At 44.2% G+C, this 20,106-nt stretch overlaps 1 protein-coding gene across 10 annotated transcripts in view; it reads left to right on the plus strand.

Moving 5' to 3' along the window:
- The window catches only part of cntn1b (contactin 1b), a 721,932-nt gene that overhangs the window by 644,102 nt on the left and 57,724 nt on the right, over window positions 1-20,106 (plus strand). For all 10 annotated transcript variants that reach the window (XM_059652304.1, XM_059652305.1, XM_059652303.1 and 7 more), the window contains one exon: window positions 8,400-8,559. In XM_059652304.1, the coding sequence (XP_059508287.1) occupies window positions 8,400-8,559 (160 nt within the window). The remainder of the gene's footprint in view (window positions 1-8,399; window positions 8,560-20,106) is intronic.

Below are 20,106 nucleotides of genomic sequence, written 5' to 3' on the forward strand. Positions count from 1 at the left end.
GCTCAGTGTACCTCATTATTCTGCGGTTGTTTCTAAAACATGATGGAGCCCGATCTCCCTGCTTTTTGGGAATGTTATACAGGACAGGATGTGGTTGTGTCATAATTGCTTATCAGAACGAAGCGTAATGAAAATGGTTTTATTTGTCGTTCAAGCGATTTCACGAAAACAACACCACGGAATTATCTAAGCGCTAGTTAGGTAGTGATGGGATGCCTGGGGATTCATTAGTTGTGTACAGATTATTTGAGGAGGAAATGAAGTCAGGTTGTTAGCCTTTGTAAAACAAAGAGCTGCATACGCTGCTGAGTATTGTCCAGTTCAACTGGTGAATTCCCTCCTCGTTCTCTCCAGGGCCCTCCTGTAATTTAAAACCCCTCCTCAACTGCTTCTTCTTATTATCTCTGACTCAATATCCTTGATTTAATTCCACCCCTCTTTCCAGTTCCTTCCGCTTTTAAGGCCCTATTGCATTTGTGGGGTTAGAATACCTTACAGCATTTCCACTCTGCTTCTCATCTGTGTCGAGTTGGACAGTCTCAGCAGAGGTAATCATGGGGGTGGTCACAAATGGGACTCCAGGTCCCTAGGGTAGGCACAGGGGGAGAAAGCAGCTGTTTCCGAATGCTAGCAGAGATCCTTTTGCATGTGTGGGGGCCCTCCCACAGTCTCATGGGGTGCCAGCAAGCTTGCACACAGAGAACGGGCGATACAAGAAGAAACTGGAAAGTTGCCCAGGTCCATGAGACAGTGATCCCTTCAATATTTGCAGGTTTTCAGGTGGGGCGTGCTTCTGGCCTCTTGGAACTCGTTCCAAAGGAGAGCTACGAATGAGATGTGTGGCTGAACAGAATAGCTTTAGCCCTACCCTTGGCTACAGATAGGTTCTTCCTTGCCCTCTCTTACTGCTTGGCTGCATTCCAAATTGACTTGTTGGAAGAATTGACGGATTTGCCGTCGTTCACCCCACCCACTCCAGCAACCACAGTGAGTGAACTCACTGATCGCCGAGGGGGAAATTTTTTTTTACACAGAGAGTGGTTCGTGTGTGTAATGAAATTCCAGTGGAAGTGGTAGATGCGGCCAAAGCTATAACATTTAAAAGACATCTGGATAAGTACATGAATAAGAATCGTCTGGAGAGATCTGGGCCAAGTGCAGGCAGGTGGGACTAGTTTGGCTTGGGATTATGGTCGGCATGGACTGGTTGGGCCGAAGGGCCTATTTCCATGCTGCATGGCTGTTGCTCTATGCTTTGATAAATCCCAATTGTGACAATGGCTCAGGTCTCATACTTGGTCTACAGCATGCCTGGAGCAGACTCTGCTGCAAATGAACGCATGATCTCCACTGCCAACTTGTGCAGCACAAAACAACAACAGGCTGTATTCAGATAGCACATTTAACATTCTAAGACATCCCAAGGCCCACTAGGGCAGCATCATGAAACAAAATTTGACTCAAAGAGTGACACATGGGCAGATGGCAGAAGGTTATTAAAGCCAGACATTTCAAGGCACATATTCAATGAAGAAAGGGAGGCAAGAAGGTGGTGATGGGCCTGGACAACTAAAGGAACAGTTACCAGTAGTGGAGCAATTTACATTGGATTGCTCAAGAGGCCAGAATTGGATTATGTAGTTAAATAGCTTGGAAGGTTCTATGGATGGAGAAAGTTACAGAGACAGGGAGGAGGCCAAGGCTATGATGCCATTGGAAAACAATTAAGAGAATTTTAAAATCAAGTTGTTGCTTAATGATTAATGCCTGTCAGCATACTGAGGTGGCAGGTGCACAGCAATGTATACAGAGGAGAGCAGAGGTAGCAGAGATCTGTATCACCCCTGGTAGAATATGGGAGACCAACCCAGAGAATAATGCAGTAGTCATTTCCAGAGGTAATCAGATTGAAAGCAGTGAATGAGCTGAAGTAGGGGCATTGTTGTGGAGATGAAATAGGCGATCTTAATCGTAGCATGGAAAAATGGTTGGAAGTTCGTCTCAGGGTCAAGTATCACACCAAGGTTGCCCACAGTCCAGCTCAATCTCAGGCATTTACCATAGAGCGAGATGGAGTCAATTTTGTTGTATGCTTGGAGTCTTAACCCTGTTTAATGTCTCAAAATAATGCTTCTGGAGTCCTTGGAACTTCCTGCAAAATATCTTAATTTACAGCTGAATCTGTACACAATAGCTTCATAGTAGATTAGAACTTCTGTTTCCTTCTCTCTCTCTCCCTCTCTCTCACACTCTCTCACTCTCTCACACGCTCTGTCATTTCATCATGTGACTGACATAATTGCCATGTTATGATGTTAATCTCATTCCCCTGCAGTAGTGAGGCTATGCAGTTTGTAGCTGGGCTCAAAGACAACAGCTCTTCTGCTGATAAAACTGGGTTCAGGGAATTGCCTGCTCTTCCAGTACTGGGTATTGGATAATTAGTCGGATAATTTAGCAACAGTGCAGGCAGCAAGAGAGGACGTGGTGAGGTGAGGCGGATGTCATCGAAGGACACTCATAAACTAACACATCTTGATGTTCTCATGTGGTGTAGTCACGAAGCAGCACGTAGTTGAGAGCTAAGGGCCGAGGAGACTGGAGGTAATGGTGCTAGAACTGGAAGAGAAACCAGTGCGAGGACAGAAAGGTTGCAACATCAGGAGGATCAAGAGTTATTTTTTTTGAGGAGAGAAAATTTGGCAACAGATTTAAAGCAGTGAGACCACCTGAAGGATGAAAACCGTCTGCAGCGTCCGTTACCATGGTGACCAAGCGAGGATGTTGGGTAATCAACAGAAACCTGGATGAGGATAGAGTCAAGGGAGAATGAGGTGGGCCTTGTGAACAATGTGGGCTTGGAGAGATGAATGAGGAACTAGGAAAATAGGCAAAATCAGGGAGCTTGAACTTTTTTTTGACCTCCTAAGCATCGGGAAATGAGGGAATGTCACAATCAGGCTCACTCAGTTTTAGTAACAAATATTCCTCAAGTGCCATATACCTATTGATGCAGGTGATGCACATAACAAGATGGTGGATTGCAGGCAAATTAAATAAACCCAAGTCAGAACAAGAACATGACAGAATGTCTGGTTCAAAATAAATTTCCAAGTAAGTTCGTTTTCAGTAAAATTGATCTCGTGAAACCAAAAGGCAGCAAAGTGGGGTCAGAGAAGGCAGGATTTGATTATAAGTTGTAAATGAAGTCTTTTTTTAGAGAAAAAGATTATGTTGTAGAAAGAAAATTCTGTACTGTCCTTGAGCTGGCCTGGACACACCCAGGGTCTGGAGAACAAGCTGCTTTTATTCATAAGCTTGGAGCCTGATCAGCGTCAGTCAGCTCCATTCATTCCTCATTCCCCTGAAGTTGTAAAAACTTGTTTCGTTTTTCAACTCTGCAAGCCGCCAAATCAAAGTGTATCAAAGAAAAACTTGGGATTTATAAATCACTTCCACATCCTCAAATGACGCTGTGTTTCAGAATCATGAGGGCGCAACATAAGGAAGAAAGGTAGCCAGATTGTACAGAGGAGCATCCTCCAAGCAACAGTGAGAATAATCTATGTAATTCCTGTTGACTGAGGCACAAACATTCTCCAGGATAGCCAGAAACCTCCCCTGTTTTTCTGTGAATTGCCCTATAGATCTTTTACATTGGCTTGAAAGGGCAGACGAAGCCTCTGAGCTATTTATTCGCAAGGTTGGCACCTTCAACAATGTAGCATCCTTTGAATGAAAATCTTCAACTTGGGTTGCAGTTCGAGTTGTTGGCTGATTCGCCAAGCTTGGCAAGCTAACCCACAGTACCAACGTTGCACCCCAATATCGGAAACTGGAGTCTACTCAAGGCCCTGGAGTCACTCCATTGATCTGAAGAAGTTCCAACGTCACACAGCGCAACTGACGGATAAGATGTGAGGGTCTCAACAACTTAAACAGAAGTTGCTGGAAAAGCTCAGCAGGTCTGGCAGCATCTGTGAAGAAAAAAGTCAGAGTTAACGTTTTGAGTCCGGTGAGCCTTCCTCGGAACAGTGAGGATCTCAAGTCTAGACAGCACTGATCCAGACAATGCTTGTGTTGTTTGGTAATAAGGAATACTGTTGAAAGAACAGACATCTTGATTGCAGCAAAGATACATTTTTATGACTTTCCTCTAATGCAAAGTGCCTGGAATTGCTCCAGATGTTTTTGGAGGTGGTTTTGGTGACTTCCTACATTTACCAGAGGATGTTACCACATCGTCCCAGAAGTAGCTGACCCCTGAGCGGAAAGGATACAAGAACTACACAGGCTGTCGCAGCTTTGCCTTTGGCTCTGCCGCTTAACCAGGAGATGGCATAGAGGTTATACGGAGGGCACATCCTGCGCCAACTGCTTCGTCAAGCTGGAACCTATTCCCCCTTGGTCATTGACAATGCCAGGCCGGCCAGAACTGCCAACATCTCAGTGTACTTGCCCATTCGGTGCTTTCTTTTACACTGCCCCATTGCTGTGCTCATCTGAGTCCTCCACAGCAAGACCTAACCTGACACCTTTCCTTCTGGCGAGCTGACAAACGGCCATTCTTGGCCACCAGCACAAATGTAGCCAATCAGTGGATGGTTAATCTGTTAACATTGACATTTGCTTATGTGTGCTGGTGTTCCACTCTCCTCGTCAACACGCTGACCAAACTGGGCAGTGTGCACTGTGTATTCTCATCAGTTGAGCTATTGAGATCAACCATGGTCAGGACATTGTGCGCGCTGTGTGCTTGATACCGTGAACCAGCAGCTCCTGCAACATGACTACATCATTCTGGGGGTCGTACCAAAAAGCAGTTGGGTACTACCCTTCCCAATTCTGCTTCAGAGCTGCATTCCTTCCTTGAAATTCCAAATGAAATCCCATAGCAACATCGTTAGCTGTGCAAACCTTTCCAATCTCAGTATGTAAGATTCTGTCATCTTCCTTTCTCTGCCCTGGGAGTGTGAACCAGAGCCCAGCCAATAACCAACCCCCCCACCCTATCCCCATTCCTCACTCCCCCACTTCATTTGCAAATATCAGGCCTCCTTACAAATATCAGAACCAGTCCCAGTGGACTCCCTATAAATATTGATATATTAGCAGGGATGCCCTACCCTAAACTCCATCATGGTGTTGAATATTCAAAGCAAAATAATACTCCTTTTGCAGAAAATGTTTTTTATTAACTTGAGACAGCTGAAATAATACGCACTCAAGCGTACAGAATTCTGACTGGATTCCCCTTGTGGAACACTGTATCGCTGAGCCAGAAACGAGGGCAGGGATCTGCTGTGCACAATGCCTCAACCACCAAACGCCCCCACACACAAATGCACACAAGACATTACGATCCTGTCAGGTTTATATACCTGAACTTACAATCATTAATATTGGACAAGGCATTCACTTACCATTCGCCAAGTGACATGGAAGAGTAATGCTTTATCTTTTCTTTGTCAAGCACAGTAGCTGATTCATCGACAGAATCTGCAAATCTAATTTCCTATGATTAAAAATCCATCAACTGGCTGTTGGACAGGAGCTTATTTACAGAATTTAAGGACCCCCACCTTCTGGCTTTGAAACTTTATCAATACATCTGTGGTGCAGCTTAACGCTGCATCGTCAGAATCTCCACAATCTGTTGATTCAACTCCATAATTAGCCTCCTGAAGGCCAGAGGTTTTCACCATAAGAGGCCTCAGGGGGTGAGACACATGTATTCTATCACTTTAAACCCAATAGAAAGCTTATTGTGCATTAGAAACTGGATCCCAACGGTTCAATCATTGAATTCCGAGGAAATTTGTTCTTTATTGACTCCTGCATGTAAATGCAAAGTTAAAAATTGACAGATGAAAGACCTCAGTAAATAAATAGCTGAAGAATGAAAATCGCAATCTCCCGAATTGCATGATATTTTGGAAAGCCTGACTGAAATTAGAGAGTTCAGTGTTGTGCCGTTTTCTTGTATGTAGTGCCCCCAGTTCCAAAGATTAAATGTCTTTATTTCTTTCAAATGTCAATTTAGCATGTGAACAATGAAAGATTGTTCAAAATTAAGAAACGAGTTGTGGTTTCCAGAATTGTCAAAGTTACAAATAGAACTTCAGTGAAAGCTACCTGCCTCTTATTATGGTTGATGTGAATATTACATATTATTATTAACAGTAGTTTCAAACACAGGTCCTGAGACCAAAATTGCCCCCTCAACCTGTATCACAGACAGTAATATCTTGCTATTTTTTGCTGTGTGAAGCTCCTTGACAAACTGAACATTCTTCTCTTCTTTCATGGGCCTGTGCATTGTTTACTTGGCCATGATTCATCTCTGCTTGGCCAGGTCCATCTCTAATTGCCACTGAAAACATTCAAACCCTCTTGAACCAGAACAGTGCACATTGTGCAGGTACATCCACAGTGCTGTCACAGAGAAGTTCCAAGGATTGTGACGCAGCAGTGAAGAAGGTTTGGGCGTACGTTTCCAAGTCAGGCTAGTGTGTGACTTGGAGGGGATCTATCGGGTCGCGGTGTTCCCAAGTACCTTGTATTTCTTGTTGGTAGCAGTATTGGATTTGAGAAGTTGCTTTACTGCAGTGCAACTTGTACATGGCAGATACAATTGTCACTGGGCACCAGTGATGAAGGAAATGAAAATTTAAAGTCAGCTTTGAGTCTACAGATCTGCTTTGTCCTGGATGATGTCAAGCTTTTTGAGTGTCTTTGGAGCTGCATTAATGCAGGAATTTTGGAAGCATTCCATTTGACTTATTTTGCTCTTATGGTGGAAGGAGTGTGCAGTAATCAGCTCTCCAACTCCACCAGTCATACCATTCAAGCAAATGTGTTCCTTTAGTCACCAAAATGGCCAATTGATTCTATTGCTATCAAGAAGAGACATCTTCACCAGCCTTCTTTAAACAACTGAAAATAAGCTGTATATTACAGTGTAGATGGTATTCTTAAAACAAATGGCAAACACTGTTAATATCTAAGCTAAGGTTTCAAAATCCAGGTATAAGAGTATGAATGTAGGTAGCTGAAACTTTGCTCAAAGATGTTGCCTTTACGAAGCATTGTAAAGGAAAAAGGATGGATAGGCTTTGTAGGAAATTCCAGAACCTAGGCTGGAAAATGCTGAAAAATGTCCTTAATAATGGGGTAATAAAATGAGACAAAAAAGACCAGAATGTGAGAGATACCACCGTCGCAGTGGAGAAAATGAGAGTCGGCAGCCAGGGAATTGAACTTTTTCAGGATATCAAAGACAATGGCTTGTACTTTCAGTTTCCCAATGCATCCAGTACTGGGTGCTAGACGCTGCACAACGAAACGAGGGCAGCAATGGTAAGTTAGTCGGGAATGTTGTCAGTGTACAGGTGGAAAATGATATTATGTTTTTGGTTCATGGTTGCTGGCACCCCAGAGTCTCCAACTGTGCCATTGCTGGAACAGTGAAAGCAGTCATTCCAGGTGATTCTTTGGGAACTGCAGTGGACCTCAGCCAGGTGGACCTCACTGAATATGAGTTCCATGACTGGGGCTGTTAATCTGGTCCAATCAGGAAGTCCTGGCTGACAGTTATAAACACTATGCACATGTAAATACAGGGTGACCTGGTGATGGATTCTGGCTACTGTGGACTTACTTCAGCTTTGACTGCACAGACAGGCCTGGAACCATGTGCGGGATGCTTCATCCATCTGTATAATGGAACAGAGCCATTGGAAGTGGAGAGCACTGATATGTGACGAAGATTGCTGACAAGTTAAGAATAAGGAGAATTCCATTCATAGTGAATGTCACTTGATAAAGGCACTTGAATGCTGTGACTGGGACAGAGACCTGAAATTCAGTGTTTCAAAGTGGGCTAAGGGAAAAGGTAGATATGGAGGTGGGAACATGTTCAAGCAAAGAGCAGTTAGCACAGGAAAGGGAAATTGTAGATGATTTGGTAGTTTGCAAAGGCAGAGGGGTTAAAGATAATCTTGAGTAAGACGTGATGACCGCTTTAAATCAAGGTAGCCAGCATGAAGGAGAGGGGACTGCTTGCAATATCAGCGCACGTGGGAGTCAGACAGATAGGTTAAATGGTCAGCCGTTGGTGGGAACCGGGTCAAGGGAACAAAGATGGGTCCGATGTGCAAGAGAAATCGGAAAAAATGTTTGTAAAGGCAGAGTTAGAGATGAAATTAGAGGAGAATGCTCACCAAGCACTTCACGAAACAGACAGTGAGAGGACACAGCCAACAAACAACCCTTGAGATTGTCAGCAAGTAGCAACAGATAGCAGGTACCATTTAAATCTGTGAATAAGCACAAACACAGGCCTGTCAGGTAACTCAGAAACATCACATGCGGTATGAAGTTTTATTTTGTGTTTTTAGGTACTTTATAGAAGAGCTGGCACAGTAAACAGTACGCTGTTACAGACAGTCGGACACAACATAAATATACCGATTCACGACGAGGGAGACTACATCGTGGAAGTACGGGCCTATGGGGAAGGAGGAGATGGAGCAGTGAATTCAGTCAAAATTTCTAAAAGTAAGTTGATGGTTGTTCCTTTCTGTAGTGGTTGAGTGTACAGAGAACTAACTGGTTATTATGGGCTCAGTGAGACCCTGGGAAGTGGCTGATTGATGGAGGGATGAGGCCCTCATTCCCAAGCGCAGGAAGGGCAATTTTCTGTCCATTCAAAGTAAATCACTTGAGAAATGAAAATTGTAGTCTCTCCATCAGAACCTCTGAAAAGACAATGTTTTTCTCAATGTTTATTTTACTGGGTGTTCATGCAAATGTTGCTTACTCTTTACAGGTAACATTGTTTCCAGACATCTAACAATAACTATCCTCCAGCTTCAGTCAATTTTGCCTCATCCTGCTTTCTTGACTTAACCTTGATATAGTGTTCCATGCTGAACTGTTTGCTATCATTTATGATAGAACATATTTCCAGTAAGTTGGCTAAAGAGTCCCAGCTTCTTAATTCTTACGATGCAGTCCACTTCTCTGAAACTGGAGATTCACTTTATGGTTCTTCCCTGCAGTATCTTCATAGATTACACCTTAGTTTATCCTGTCATACACTACTGGAATTAAATAGATTTTTAAAGAGCGTATCCACAAATAGTCCTTGTGGGTCGTGCCCTCACCATGTCTGAGCTTTCTCCGTGGCCTGTGTCTAATCAACATTCCTATAGAATGTGTTGGCCCCTTCTTTACCAGGTAAAACTCAACTCCTTTTCAAAAACAAGATGTCGGCTCAGTTATTTTGCTCAGTGGGTTTCCTGAAAAGCTCACCAGTGGTTGGCAAAAATTGACGTCAACTTGCTATGTGTGCGGCAAGCCATTTTGCAGCCAAAATCCCAGACTGCTTGAACAGAGGAGCCCAATCCAATAGAAAATGTTCCCTGCCAGTTACGCACTGTACAAACCCCAGTGTTCAGACTCTGCTTGTTCTTGAGTTTGTTTTTATTGTACCTGTTGAAAGTGCTAAAACTGTGTGAAAAATGCCAGGGCTATTTTGTTTTTCCAGAGCTGTGTCAAAATTTCACATTAATTTTGAGACTGTGAGATAAATGCTGTCTTTGCCTCCCTTTGCACGACTGTCTGAACCTTTCAGAAGCTATTTTTTGTGGCTTTTTTGCAAAACTGAGCAATAGTATTTTCTCAGGATCTGCAAGAAAATCTAATTATTTCCAGCTGCTGTATAATATCCATCATTCCAGTAGGCATGCCCATCAGTCTACACTGTTCACTTACTTATATTCCACATCAACTTTGGATCACTTGAGCTATAGGCAAGTGTTCAAGTTTTCTTTGAAGTGCTGCAACTTAACACACCAAATGGAGAATCAAGATTCAAAACCACACCACACGCTGTAAACTATGAGCAGGTCGGAAGTTTTTTTTTGATTCATTCACGGGATGAGGGCATCGCTGGCTAGGATAGCATTTATTGCCCATCCCTAATTGCCCAGAGGGCAGTTAAGAGCCAACCACATTGCTGTGGGTTTGGAGTCACATGTAGGCCAGACCAGGTAAGGATGGCAGTTTCCTTCCCTAAAAGACAAAAGATGAGTTTTACCCAACAATCGACAACGGATTCACGGTCATCGTTGGATTCTTAATTCCAGATGTTTATTGAATTCAACAGCAAAGGTGTGTACTGTGTAACAGAGACTAAATTTTCGGAGGAGTGCTCACACATGCTGCATTGTGAGCTAATCCAATCGGTGATTCATGCAAAGCTGTTTTGATACTGAAGCAGGCAGCAAATGGGTGCCAACGTTGTCCCCAGCAATTTTGGATTTACCAGGAATCTTGCAAGAATTTGATTTGATTTGATTTTGATTTAATTGTCACGAAATACAGTGAAAAGCTTTGTTTACGAGCGGTACAGGCAAATCACAGCAAGCAAGGGACGTGCAGATGAAAAAGACTTCGAGGCACACAGGTTACATTGCAAGTGATATTATTTGAGGCTAGAGCCCAGTCAACAGTCTGATCTTAGCCAGAAAGAAGCTGTTCCTGAACCTGCTTCTATGTATGCTCAGGTTTCTGTATCTTCTGCCTGATGGAAGAGGTCATAGGAGAGCATTGCCACGGTATGATGGGTCTTTGATGATATCGGCTGCCTTCCCATGGCAGCGAGCCTTGGAAATGGGGTCCGTGGATGGAGGTTGGCTCCTGTGATGGTCTGGGCCGCGCACACCATCTTCTGAAGTTTCTTACGCTTCTGGGCACACAGTTGTCATACCAGGCCATTAGGCCCCCGGACAGGATGCTTTCAATGGTGCATCTGTAGAGATTGGTGAGCGTCCTTATGGACGTGCCAAATTTCCTGAGCTGCCTGAGGAATAAGAGACATTGCCGTTATTTCTTGACTGCCGCATTTACGTGGGGAGCCCAGGACAGGTTGTTGATTATCGTCACTCTGAGGAATTTGATGTTCTTCACCTTCCCAACCTCAGTTCTGTTGATATAAGTGGGAGCATGTTCTCCTCCTTTCTTTCAGAAGTCAATGATCAGTTCTTTAGTTTTGCTGACGTTGAGAGACAGATTGTTCTCACTGCACCACATCACCAAGCCCTCTTTGTCCCTTCTGTATTTTGATTCACCATTGTTAGGTATCTGTCCCAATATGGTGGGTGTTCTTAGTGAACTTGTATATGGTGTTCATTCGGAATTTGGCAACACAGTCGCAGCTGTACAGAGAGTACAGTCGGGGGCTGAAGACGCATCCCTGGGCGCCCCAGTGTTGAGTGTTATTGTGGAGGAGGTACAGTTACCTACCCTCACAGATTGCGGTCAGTGGGTCAGAAAGCTGAGGATCCAGGTGCAGAGGGCAGAGCTGCGACCAAGGACATGCAGTTTTAAGATCAGTCTGGCAGGGATATTGTAGTCAATGAGCAGGAGTCTGACGTAGGTGTCTTCATTGTTGAGATGTTCCAGGGATGAGTACAGGGCTAGGGATATGGTATCCTTTTTGGAACTGTTTCATTGGTAGGCAAACAGTAAGGGATCGAGGTAAGTTGGGGGGCTTTCTGATTAGCTGGCATACCTCTGGAAGTATATGTGTGGATGGTTTTTAAGAGAGGGTTGGGCCCTACTGCAGCCTGTAGTAAGGAGCAAATTGGAGCAGGGCGGACATACCCCTACACCCTGTGGCTGGGATTTTCCCGGTTTTTGGACTTAGGAGCATTTCTAGAAGCGAATCTATCAGCTGACTGAGGTGAGAAAGCCTGTTGGTTCTTCCAGGAATGAAGGAGCCGATTGGCTTTCAGTGGTTGGATGCTGGAGTTGGAGGTCCCACCTGAAGATCTGATTGATCAGAGGACAGCAGGACAACGAGGACGTGGGTGCTGCCAAGACACCATCTCCCTGGGCTCCTCAGGTGGAAGGGCACTGCCAGGAAAGGTAGGTGTTGTGTGAGAGGTGGGTGGGGAGTCAGTGAGTAGAGCTGTGGAGTTATTGATCACAGGGTGTGGCAGGGGACTGGCGAGGCAAAGCGTGCAGAAGCAAGGGTGGGAGGGAGTTTGAAAGTGAGGACAGTGAGTTTGGGATATCTCTGAAGCGTCGTCCATCTGCCCGAGGCCCAGTACCTCATTTTGCACCTATTATTACAGATCAAGGGAGCTTCAGAATCTTTGGCAAATACTGCCAATGTGCTTTCACCTGGCTTGTTCACTCATGTGCTGCATGTCACACTTCTGCCTTAATGATTTGGCAGAAAACAATTTGAATAATTTAGTCACCATTTAGTGGTGGCCCTGACAATACGTAATGTGCAAAACAATGCCAAATCCCTATTGTGGCAAAAAAACCCCGCCTTACAAATTACCATACTTAAACATTATTGGAGATCCACTGGCACAGGGTCACGCACAAGCCTCAAGAACCAAGACTGTGGGCTGTCACAAGGTGCCTCAGATATTCGTATCCTGTGAATGGGAGAGAATGATACAGCTATCAGCACCTGCTTGAGAAGCTGCTGGATATTATCATGAAGGGTTTGTGGAGATAGTGTTCGGAATTCAAGAATATCTTCTTACCAGAATCCACCTCTCGCCTCGTTTTGAAAGCTGATTGCATTCATTTGTCTAAATTTTGCTCAGAGACACTTTCCTCACTTGTGGAGCTTGCTATTCCCTTCCATGTTTTGCTATTTTAATCATCAGTGTCAAGTTTCAAATGCGCACAGCCCAGCTTTAAGAGCTTTGAAGGAAAACCCAAGGCATGAGCATCGGTGTTTTGCTCTTGTTGAATATGACCTCACCTCAGTTTAATCAGGTAGTGATTCTATGGTAAGAAAATTCTGCTGTTGTATTGAAACAAGCCAACAATGTACAGAATAGTTGATCCGACACCAATAGCTCCTTAATCTGAGTGGAAGTTTTTTGGCCAGTGTTTCTATACCAGTCCCTGGTACTGTGTTTTATAGCACGGACTGTAGCTGACAGCAGATGAACCACATGTGTAGTCAGCTGCATAGCAATAGTGTAAAAGTGTCTTGAGTATTCAGGAGCCATGACGTGGGCATTATCCTGGTTGTTATGTACTATGCAAGTCAGGTAGCGGTTCACTGCCTTCCACAGGTATCGGCCTTTACTCAGTCGGTCACTCTTTTGCCTCTAAGTCAGATGGTCACACATTGAAATCCAACAATAGAGAGTCGCAAATCCATATCTTTCCCAATGTAGCACTGAGGAAGTCAAAAACTGGCAGAGTTTCAATCTGCCCTCTCGGGTAGAGTTATTTTGAAGAGAGCAGGATGGTTCTTACTGTTGTGATAGAGTTATACAGCATGGAAACGGACCCTTCAGTCCAACTGGTCCATACTGACCAGTTTCCTGAACTGAACTAGTCCCATTTGCCTGCATTTGATCCATAATCCCTCTAAATCTTTCCTATTCATGCATCCGTCTTGAAGTCTTTTAAATGTTGTAGTTGTACCCATCACTACCACCTCCTCAGGCAACTCATTGCATACACGCAGCACCCTGTGAAAAGATTGCCCCTCGGGTCCCTTTTAAATCTTTCCCGTCTCATCTTAACCTATACCCTCTAGTTTTGAACTCCCCCGCCATGGTTCCTGGCAAATATTTATCCCTGAACCCACACCACTAAAACAGAAGATTAGTCATAACTGCTCAGATGTTTACGGGATCTAACTGTGCAGAAATTGATCACCATGTGTGCTATGTTGCAACAGGTACAGAAATGCTTCATATTGCTGCAGGTTACTTCAAGGTGCCCCAAGGTCATACAAAGTGCAATTTAATTGCGTATCTTTCTCTGTTCTCTACACTTTACATGCAATGTATGAAGAAAAGGCACACAATTAATGACTGATGCCACCTTTTCCTTTTATGACTGTCAATTTAGAAGCTCTCAGCACCAGAATCAAAGTTAGAGAAACCCATGCTCTTAACCTGGCTGGAAGGTTGCAGTCACGTTTACAATAGAATCACATGAACCAAATTAACCATCAAAATGAATCAGTGCATTTTTACCCTTATCTTCTGGCATCTAGTGTTTCTCCTTCTGCCTCCTTGTTGATGCACATTACCTATGCACTTCGTTCAAAGGTCACTGCCTCACAGATTTGTCAAAGATGGGTAGAAATATATTTTTTCTGAATTAATTTCTCCAGTTCAAGAATGTTCTCAATGAAATTTCCAAGTCAGACTTACCAGTGAGATATTTTAAAGATTTCCTGAGCGGTTCACCTTATAAGTGTGGTCAGTCAAGAGAACAGCTGATAGGTTTGTCCGTAGTGACCCCTAAGACCCTGAATTGCGCAGTAGTGATCGGTTTTTAAAACCTGACCAAGACCTGATTCGATCCGTTACATCCCAGCTACAAGAAAAGGAAAATACTTTGTAAATCAAAGAAGCATCATCTCAAACAGTGTTAGTGTTCGAGGTGCAGGTGAGCAGTGCTGCTGCCGTAGTTTTAGTCTTATTTGCAATGAATTTGTAACAAATATGCTTTTTTTTTTGCCTGGACCAGGTGTATTCCAGATATGCTCAGATGTCCGTACCTATAACTTTTGGGTGTGGCTGCACTTGGAATTCTCTTTAATGTTGATGTACATCCCATTCACCAGACAGTTAAAACTTGTTATTTTGCTTTGAGCATAATGCCATGCAATGAGTGCATTAATGATTATATTCTAAGTCAGTCAGTAAATACTCCAGGAATTTTTGAAACTTTGATTTTTTTTTGACCCTCATGGAGCTGAGTATAGGGGCGAGTGTGAAATTTTGCACCACTAGCAAGCGTGCTGGTTTCCTGACTTATCCCACCACTGGGTCACTGTCTCAGAGAGAGGATTGGGGCCAGAAGTCTCCCTGCCCACAAGCAGGGGGAAGCCAATTCAATGAGGTGAATGGATCGTTAATGTCAATGAAGAGGTATTTCCTGGACAATCTCTGTCCCCAGCCCCAGCCTGGCTTCAGGACCCAGCCAGATCCCTACAGGATCTGGCTGGGTCCTGCAACTGATTGGATGGGTGTGTGGGTTCCTCAAGCAGTCTTTGAGGATTTGCCACCCTTCCCACTGGATGGCACCTTGACTCAGTGGTTAGCACTGCCGTAGGGACCCAGGTTTGATTCCAGCCTTGGACGACTGTCTGTATGGTGTTTACACACTCTTCTTCCAGTCTGCGTGAGCGTTCTCCCATAGTCCAAAGATATGCAGGTTAGGTGAATTGGCTATGCAAAATTGCCTCATAGCATCCAGGGATGTGCGGGCTAGGAGGATTAGGTATGGGAAGTACAGGGTTATAGGGACAGTGTCTGGGTTAGTATGCTCTTCGGAGGGTCGGTGGAGACTCGATGAGGCCAAATAACCTCTTGCTGCACTGTAGGCATTGCATGATTCGTTCTATCTAGCCTATCAATGAGGTCCCAGCCCAGAAGGTTTTTTTTTCAATTCATTCAGATCTTCTAAATGTTGCTGAGAGGGCAACCGATAATTGAAGCAACCTCTCCCTGTCTGACTGTGTGTTCCTGGCTCTGTGTGTCACATTCTCTATCTTACACACAACTGAAACAACAGGCTTCAACTCTTCCCAAGCTGGAGCACCTCTGACTTCAGGACCCCACAAAAGCAACAGCGACCACACCATCTGGGCCACTAACTGTTCAATTCTGGCAAAAACAGAGCTGGTGAAAGTTCCCCACAAAGCACAGGGTCCAGATCCAACCCACAAAGTAAAATGTTACACGTATCATCCGAGTGCAGTCAAACAGGCTCATTTGCTGATTATGTGCAGTCATTTGGGCAATTTCTCCTCAGAATAATATTTAGTTGACAGTGCACCCGCAACCTTTCCATCATATTCTTGTGACAAGATATCTCCCATCGTCTGTGACATACAAAGAGACACGTGAACATATTAATTCACAGAACAGGCCTTTCAATGCCTCCCTGCTCCGTCATTCAGTGAGGTCATGGCTGAACTGATTACGGCCTAATCCCTATACCCACTGACTCCTTTGTTAATCAAGGATCTGTCACCCTCTGAAGGATATTCAACTAACACTGTCCTCTTCCGCTGTTTGGGGAAGAGAGTTCCAATGACCTGTGACCCTCTGAAGATGAAAAAAAACCCCGCATCTCTGTCTTAATCCCTTATTTCACAAATGTGCCTCTCCCAAAGGCAAAAGCATGCTTTCAGCATCCAGCATTCAGTCAGGTCTTCTCAGGAACGTGTATCTCAATAAGACCACAACGTATTATTTTAAACTCCAATGGATTCCGGCCCAATGTGCCCAACCTTTCTTTGCCTCCATCACAGGTATCAGTCAAGTGAACTAGCACTGACCTGTCCATCCTCCCTGGACTGACCTATTTCCTCCCTAAATCCCCACCAACACTCAACTTTACTGGATTCATCCCCGCTCCTTAACTTGTCTGCCGTCTCTCCACCTATCTTCTCCTCTGTCCATCTTCGATCCACCTCCCCCTCTCTCCCCATTTATTTCAGAACCCTCTTCCCCCTCCCCCATTTCTGATGAAGGTCTAGGCCTGAAACGTCAGCTTTCCTGCTCCTAAGATGCTGCTTGGCCTGCTGTGTTCATCCAGCTCAACACCTTCTTAACTTAGATTGCATCTTCTTCAAGGTAACTTTAGCAATTTGTGGCCGATTGAGCACATTTCTTTGGGGGTACAGTCACGATGGTAATGTAAAAATACGGCAGCCGATTTTCATTCACTGAAGTCCCAAAGGCACCATTCCAGCAGTATTCAGATAATTTATTTTGAAAGGTGTTGCTTGAATGATAAGTGCTGGCAGAACTGGAAATCCTGGGGGCAGTAGCCCTCACATTTCAACAGATAGTTCAGTGAGAACTTGCACCTCTGCTTGAGAGGGGGAGGAAGCAGAACCTCATTGAGAGGTCTCAGCCAAAACACCTCAGTATGAGGTTCACAACGACAGCACCCCTATTATTGGAGTATCATGCCTCGATCCAGTGTTACAGTCTCTGGAGCAAAGCTTTGAACCAATCTTATTGAGGCTGAGAGGTGAAAATGTTATCATTGAGTCCCAGCTCAAAGAGTTAAAACTTTCACATTAAAAGAGTACCTCCTCAGGGCCAACTTGTGGCACAGTGGCAGTGTCCCTGTCCCTGGACCAGAGAGGTTTGGGTTCAAGTCCCACCTGCTGCAATGGTGAGTAATAACATCTATGAACAAGTTGGTTAGGTAAACAGGTTGAAGGGAAAAAAAATTAAGAGACTTCCTGCTAAAGGCCTTCCTGTGGTGCAGCGATAGTGTCCCTACCCCTGGCCTGGGTTCAAGTCCCACCTGCTACAGAGGTGTATAATCGCATCTCAGAACAGGTAAATTCGAAAAAGATGGATTAAATATAAAAAAAGGAGACTACCGACCACTTTGGCTGGAGTGTAGGGAGCAGTCATGTCTCCACCCTGATTCTTTTGGCACTTTTGTCCTCAGCCATATCTGACATTTTGTAGTACCAGCAGTAATATGAGCCTCTTGAGCCCTTTATTCCGAATGGGAAAGAACAGGAAAGGAACTGACGCACACAAACCATGTCTTTGGTTCACGACTCCACATGGGTCCACAAGCTGTTTCAGATTTGTTTTAAGCCTTCCTCCCCATCCACACGGTGATGACTAAATTTTCCATTGTATATCTGCAGAGATAAATGATATCAGTCCCAATTAATTCAGCAACATAAGCATTACGTCAGCACTCCTTGGTCTTTTCCCACCACTCACAAAGCCAAAGGAAATTCTTTCAGATAAGTAGATTGTTATTTTGGAAGGAATGGTGAGAAAGTTGATGTCCTTCCTGTTCTGCTGATTAGAAGAGTCTTTGTTATCTTTATTCGACAACATTTCTGTGGTCTGATAGTGATTAAATTATTTTCTAATAGGAGACTTGAAACTTTTAATTCTGTAACATCACAGAAAGCCTTTCTACCTCTGTATTCAAACACAGTAAAATTAACACCTATAAAGACCTTTAAATTTGACTCCAATGACTCCTAATCAGACATTTCTGAATAGCCAGTTCAAGGCTCTACAAATAATCACTGTAAGACATTGGTTTTGTAGCTGAACAAAAGAATTTGTCACTTTCTTAACAATACAGTAACTTCATTAGAATAAAAATAAACAGCAATGGTATCTAATTAATGCCTATGATTTAAGCCTTTGTTTTCAGCCCATTCACACAAAAGACAAACAGATGATAAGCACAGTTCTTGGATAAATAAAAGAAAAGAACAAAAATGGTCACCTTACTTGAGTGATTTTCACGACACATTGTTCCACAGATTACAGGATTATTTCTTGGTTAATTTTCTGTAAGTATTAATTCAAGCAAACGTTTCAGACTTCTGTGTCATCTGAAAACTTGGAGGTGTGCCTTACATACCAAGATCCAGATCATTAAGATTTCAGGAAAATCCCTGGGGAACGCAACTACAAACAGTCCTCCTGCATGAAAGATATCCACTGAGTATTAGTCTATCATTGTTTCTGTCATTCAGCCAATTTTGTATCAATCTTGCCAATGTCACTTCTTTTCTCTGATCTGCAAAGGTTTCCCCCAGGTGTTCAGATTTCCTCCCACAGTCGAAAGACATGCAGGTTGGGTAGTTTGGCCATGCTAAAGTGTCCCGTCGTGTCCAGGGGTGTGTAGGCTGGGTAGATTAGCCATGGGGAGTGCAGGGTTGCAGGGATAGGGTATATGAGGGTTGATATAGACTTGATGGACCGAATGGCCGGCTTCCACACTGTCTGGAATCTGTGATTTTATGAAATGCCTTTTGGAAATCATGTATACCACGTTGAAAGTATTACCGTCATCAACCCTCTCGACTCCCTCTTCAAAAACTGCAGCAAGTTTAGTTAAATGTGATTTCCCCTTTAGAAATCCAAGCTGTCTCTTCTTAATGAACCTATCATTTTCCATGTGACCGCCGATTCAATCTACTATCAACCAACCTTAAAACCAAGAATACTTGATATGGTTTTAAGAATTGAAAAATATATTTATTGCGTTCCACAACCATTTCCATCTAGAAGGCCAAGTGTAGTAGATTCATGGGAACTTCAACCCCTGCAGGTTCCCCTCAAAGCTGCTAACCATCCTGAGTTGGAAATATATCACCGTTCCTTCAGTGTCGCTGGTTCAGAATCCTGAAATTCTCTCCTTAAGGCCATTGCAAGTCTACCTACAGCACATAGACTGCCACAGTTCAAGAAGGTAACTCACCACCACCTCCTCAAGGGCGTCTAGGGACAGGCAATACATGCTGGCCGAGCCAGCAACATCACGTCCTGCAAGTAAATTAGAAAATCTCACTGGAAGCTAGTGATACTTATAACTTCTGTTTTATTCTCGGAGGTCAGGCATGTAGCTTTCAAATCGTCATGACGTTGCTTCAACAGGAAAACTCCTCCTCACAGAGAACAGTGCAAAACCTAGCTCAAACTTTGATAACAAAGTGTGAGGCTGAATGAACACAGCAGGCCAAGCAGCATCTCAGGAGCACAAAAGCTGACGTTTCAGGCCTCGACCCTTCATCAGAGAAAGGGATGGGGAGAGGGTTCTGGAATAAATAGGTAGAGAGGGGGAGGCGGACCGAAGATGGAGAGAAAAGAAGATAGGTGGAGAGGAGAGTATAGGTGGGGAGGTAGGGAGGAGATAGGTCAGTCCAGGGAAGACGGACAGGTCAAGGAGGCGGGATGAGGTAATAGGTGGGAAATGGAGGTGTGCTTTGAGGTGGGAGGAGGGGATGGGTGAGAGGAAGAACAGGTTAGGGAAGCGGAGAGGCTGGGCTGGTTTTGGGAGGCAGTGGGGGGAGGGGATGGGCTGGGCCCACCTCAAGCCGCACCTCCATTTCCTACTTACTACCTCATCTCGCCTCCTTGACCTGTCCATCTTCCCTGTACTGACCTATCCCCTCCCTACCTCCTCACCTATACTCTCCTCTCCACCTATCTTCTCTCCATCTTCAGTCCACCTCCCCCTTTCTCCCTATTTATTCCAGAACCCTCTCCCCATCCCCCCACCTCTCTGATGAAGGGTCTAGGCCGAAACGTCAGC

This window comes from Stegostoma tigrinum, chromosome 18, assembly GCF_030684315.1.
Source record: "Stegostoma tigrinum isolate sSteTig4 chromosome 18, sSteTig4.hap1, whole genome shotgun sequence".
In the NCBI taxonomy this organism is placed as follows: domain Eukaryota; kingdom Metazoa; phylum Chordata; class Chondrichthyes; order Orectolobiformes; family Stegostomatidae; genus Stegostoma; species Stegostoma tigrinum.